This window comes from Sinocyclocheilus rhinocerous, unplaced genomic scaffold (assembly GCF_001515625.1).
Source record: "Sinocyclocheilus rhinocerous isolate Xijiao unplaced genomic scaffold, SAMN03320098_v1.1 scaffold226, whole genome shotgun sequence".
In the NCBI taxonomy this organism is placed as follows: domain Eukaryota; kingdom Metazoa; phylum Chordata; class Actinopteri; order Cypriniformes; family Cyprinidae; genus Sinocyclocheilus; species Sinocyclocheilus rhinocerous.
This window is the reverse complement of record NW_015631726.1, coordinates 207,550-211,858: the sequence shown is the minus strand read 5'-3', so window position 1 is coordinate 211,858 and position 4,309 is coordinate 207,550. Positions and strand designations below refer to the sequence as shown.

General features: G+C 38.1%; 1 protein-coding gene across 12 annotated transcripts in view; it reads right to left on the bottom strand.

Annotated features, from left to right (window-relative positions):
• Window positions 1-4,309, bottom strand: part of LOC107741904 (CLIP-associating protein 1-like) — an 85,785-nt gene that overhangs the window by 8,274 nt on the left and 73,202 nt on the right. For 11 of the 12 annotated variants that reach the window (XM_016554700.1, XM_016554706.1, XM_016554701.1 and 8 more), the window contains 4 exons: window positions 2,642-2,748; window positions 2,086-2,220; window positions 1,529-1,676; window positions 636-876 (listed from right to left, as the gene is read on the bottom strand). In XM_016554700.1, the coding sequence (XP_016410186.1) occupies window positions 636-876; window positions 1,529-1,676; window positions 2,086-2,220; window positions 2,642-2,748 (631 nt within the window). The remainder of the gene's footprint in view (window positions 1-635; window positions 877-1,528; window positions 1,677-2,085; window positions 2,221-2,641; window positions 2,749-4,309) is intronic. The other variant, XM_016554708.1, reaches the window with a different exon arrangement.

The window sequence follows — 4,309 nt, the reverse complement described above, 5'->3', positions numbered from 1 at the left end:
GTTTTGTAAAAATCGACGCGTTTCAAAAAGGCGGGGCATAGAGGAGAAACAATAATGTACAGTATGTGGAAAATAATGTGTTTTTTTTTACTTTAAACTGCATAAACACATTTCATTACACCAAATACACAAAATAATGTTCTTTTTAGCAGCATCATATGACCCCTTTAAGTTAACAAAAACATCTGTTTAATATCATTTTTCAAGAAGATACTTTTTTTCTCTTTAAAATATATACGTTGAGAGTGCAGGGATGATTAAAGAATGACTCGATAATGCTTATTTCAAGAAACATAAACTAAAAACCTGGGGTCTACTGTCTGACATCTGTATTGAGCATCATAAGATCCAGTACACTATTTGAGGCCTAGTCGTCAAAAGATGCTGAAACATGTAATAAATAAATTTAAAAAAGGGATTTAATAACATTGTCATTGTTTTTTTTCAATATGCCATCTTATGCCTGGGAAATTTTAGTGTGTATACTCAGATCATGAAGATTCAGAATTTCTTGCTATTTTAGTTTTTCCACAACTTAAAGTGTTTCTTTACACAATCACAGACAATGGGAGCTGTATGGAGTACAGATGATTGTGAAAGTGAAGGTATGAGCTTTGAGCAGCGTATTGACTCACAGTCTCGGAACTGCTCCACGTCATCATCAAAAACAGCCTCCTTCAGGGCACTTTTGTCATAGGCCGTGATTGTGTCTCCGTAGCCATAGGGTGCGAACTCTCTTGACCGCGGCACAGCGAAAGACCGCGGGGACGGTGTGTTAAGTAAAGACGTCTTATTATCCAAAGCAGTTCGACCCCCTTCCATTACGTCCAATCCCAGTCTTGCATCAGACCCCGGTGATGCCCCTTCCTTCCCAGCCTAAGACAGGAAGAGAGAAAGAGAAAGAGTGTTAAATACGTGCCAATTAGGGCTGCATAATTTGTCCAAAAAAATCAAATGCGAGTCAACAAACCAGCAAAAGCGAGTAAAAAAGAATCTAAAAGGATCTAAATTACATGTGGCTCACATGTATTTTTGGAATTCTTAATAAATAACTAAATAATAATAATAATAATGTATTATCATTTTTAAGTATTTACTGTAAGTATTAAGTATTTTATTTTATTACATTTCATGACCCCATTTGTGGGTTTTTCCAATTATTATTAGTTATTATTATCTTCTTTATTATAATTATTAATAACAATATTATTTTTGTTTTGTAAAGACCCATTTAATGACCCTTATGTGTGTGTTTTTCTTTTGCAATTATTAATATTATTACAATTATTAATTTGATTTAATAATAGCAAAAAAAAACACATTGTGTTTTTATTGTTCTCTCGTTTACTATTATTATTAACAATAATGAACGTGTTTTCTTTTACTATTATTATTATTATTAATAATAATGTACTTACAATTTTATTTAATAATAATAATAATAATAATAATAAAAAAACACACACAAACTGGGGTCATTTTTCCCATCCGTGCACTTGTTCCTGTTTCCCACAATTAAAGCACTCACAGCATCATCCTTCTTCCCATCGCGTCTGATTGGCTCATTCAGGTCCTCTTGGCTGCGGTAACTGAAGCTCTGGATGGCTTCTGTGACACCGCGCAGCGAGCTAAAGATCTCATCAGAATTCATGTTCTCTGTGTCATACTCCAGCATACTGAAGGGAGAAATAGAGGGAAAAGAGGGAAAAACATTGACGTTGCATGGACTGCAAACAACTCACTTAAACAAGAAAGCTAAAGCATACAAAATATTTCAAAAAATTGAGTGGACAACTCCAACATGCACCTACGAGTGAATAAATGGATGCTGGAAACATAGTGAGCCAGTTAATTCCTGTGCAAAACCTATTTTACATGCATTAAAAAATTCCTCCACATAGTATTGTTTCTTAGTTTTACATTTTAAATCAACCACCATCCACGAGGGGAAGTCCGTATTGGGAATGAGGTCAAACCACGGCAGCTAATATTTGTGCATACAAGTGCCTGTTAGGCTGGGAGTGGGTGGGAATCTAAGCACCCATCCCGCCCCTCCTCATCGTGATAGGCTAGCAGGTGAGTTACCTTGGTGAGAGCGCGCAGCGGAAGGCCCTGAGGGAGGGGCCGGCAGGAATAGAGGAGTGAGACGGAAGAGTAGGAGGAGGAGGAGAGGGAGAAGGGTGCTTTAAGAGCCCATCGACACTCCAACCCCATAACCGACTGTGCCCACAGAACGGCCAGAGAGGGAGAGAACAGGGCAGAAGAGGAAAAGAGAGAAAAAAGAGTGGTCCAGTCCGAGTGTTGTGGTTAGCAGCACGAGTTAATAAGTTTAAGAGGACCAGAAACCCCTAAATCGTCATCTATGTTGTTCTGCAGACCTCTTTAAAAGAGTTTTAGACCCTTCATGAGAGGATGACTCTCTAGGTGATATGGCTCCCACCCCAGAAATGCAGAAATTAATTTTAAGGGTTTCAGGTTATAAAGGGAAATGTTGAAGAAAACAACACAAAAAGTCCCAGTCAGACACAGTCAGTACATGTTAGTCATAAAACATGGCAACAGGCTCTTGGAACTACTGTAGAAGGTCTTCGTGCCCAGAGTGAGATCATGCATTAGTGTGGTCAGCATATGGGAATGTTACCTGGGTGACAGACCCCCGTGGGAACAATTCGTGGGCGAGGTGAGAGGACTGGTCCTGCTGGTGGGGTGCCGGGGTGGCGTGCGGCCCATTGTATTGCTTGGTGAACTCTATGAAGGAGATAAAGATGAAATTGTAAGCTTAATGATTTCAGGTTAGGGTAAACAACAGATCAGCTACAATATTTGTGGCAGATATTTATCACTGTATTTAAAGATAATATAAATACTCAATTTGCTTGAACAGGCTGACATGTCAATTTCTGTCTCAGACAATAGTGTGAATTACTTGATTTACTAGAGATGCATCGATCCGAAACTCAGTATTGGTATCGGCTTCGCTACTGCCATTTTCTGTCAGATCGGGTATCGGTCAGACGAGACTGATCCAAATCCGATATTGTGCGTATACTATTCTGTGTTATTGTTAAGCCCCACGAAAGCACGAAAACATTATAAAGCACCATAAAGTCAAAGTCCAAGTGTTCTGAAGCCGTTCCATTGTTTAATGTGAGGTACAGATGAATATTTAAGTGGTTAAATTCAAGTTCATGTAAACTCTTGTCTCCGCTGCGGCTGTCTGTCATCCTTCATTCAGCATTCAAACTGCGTGTCACGTTTGGTTACGACAGTAAAGACGATGAAACTCTCTCCAAGAGTGCACAGTAACTGAAATTTAAAACTGTAAAATTTTTTCATTTGTTATTTTTAATTCACAAAAGAGCGACGATCAGGTCAACACAATCGGCCGATACTCAGAATTTTCTGGATCGGATCGGATCTGAAAAAATGGTATCGTTGCATCCTCATCTATAAAACCTGAAAATGGTATCAGTTTCTTTAGCTGAATTTAGCTAAAAATATTTTTCAGGCTCATCCAGTGAATATTCTAGAGTTTAAAAAAGGAAATAATAACCACAGGAAATAGCACCTTCAAAAAGGTGATTGGGACTTTCATTTAACAGTTGCCATATTGAGTATTTTCAACTAATGGTCTGTCTCTTACCCCCTATAATGTCTCTGTTGCCACTAGTGGCACAAAAATGAAATGACACTTCACCTTATTGTGACACAATATAAGTATTGTGTATTGTGTTTTTACAACAAAAAATAACTAACACATGTATTCTGTTCAAAAGGTTGTGTTCAGAAAGATTGTTTTGAAAGAAATTAAAACTTTAATTCTGTAAAGATGCTTTATAGTGGTATAGTGGTTGTTACAATGCTGTTCTTTTATAACTTCTATTCATTAAAGGGGTCATATGATGCGATTTCTATTTTTCCTTTTCTTTAGTGTGTTATGTAGCTATTTGTGCATGTATAAGATCTGCTGAGTTACAAAGCTCAAAGTCTCCCACAAAAGGATTTATTCTATCTAAAAGAGAAGGCTGATCCAGACCGGGCTAAAACGCCTCATTCAAACACGCCCCCACATGTCTCTGTCACGATGTGGAAATATTTGCGTAATGCCGACCAAATGTTCATGCAAAGAAAGAAGGCGTGGTTTCAGGAACCGCAGAAGTGTTGATGCAGCCATGTCAGGGAGACGCTGTGTGTTCCTGTGTGAAAGCAAAAGCACTTTATTTGGCCTTCCGAAAGTAGATGCAATGAGGAATCATTGGTTAAGATTTATTTACAACAGAACAGCACAACCCAGATGTTCGAATTTGTG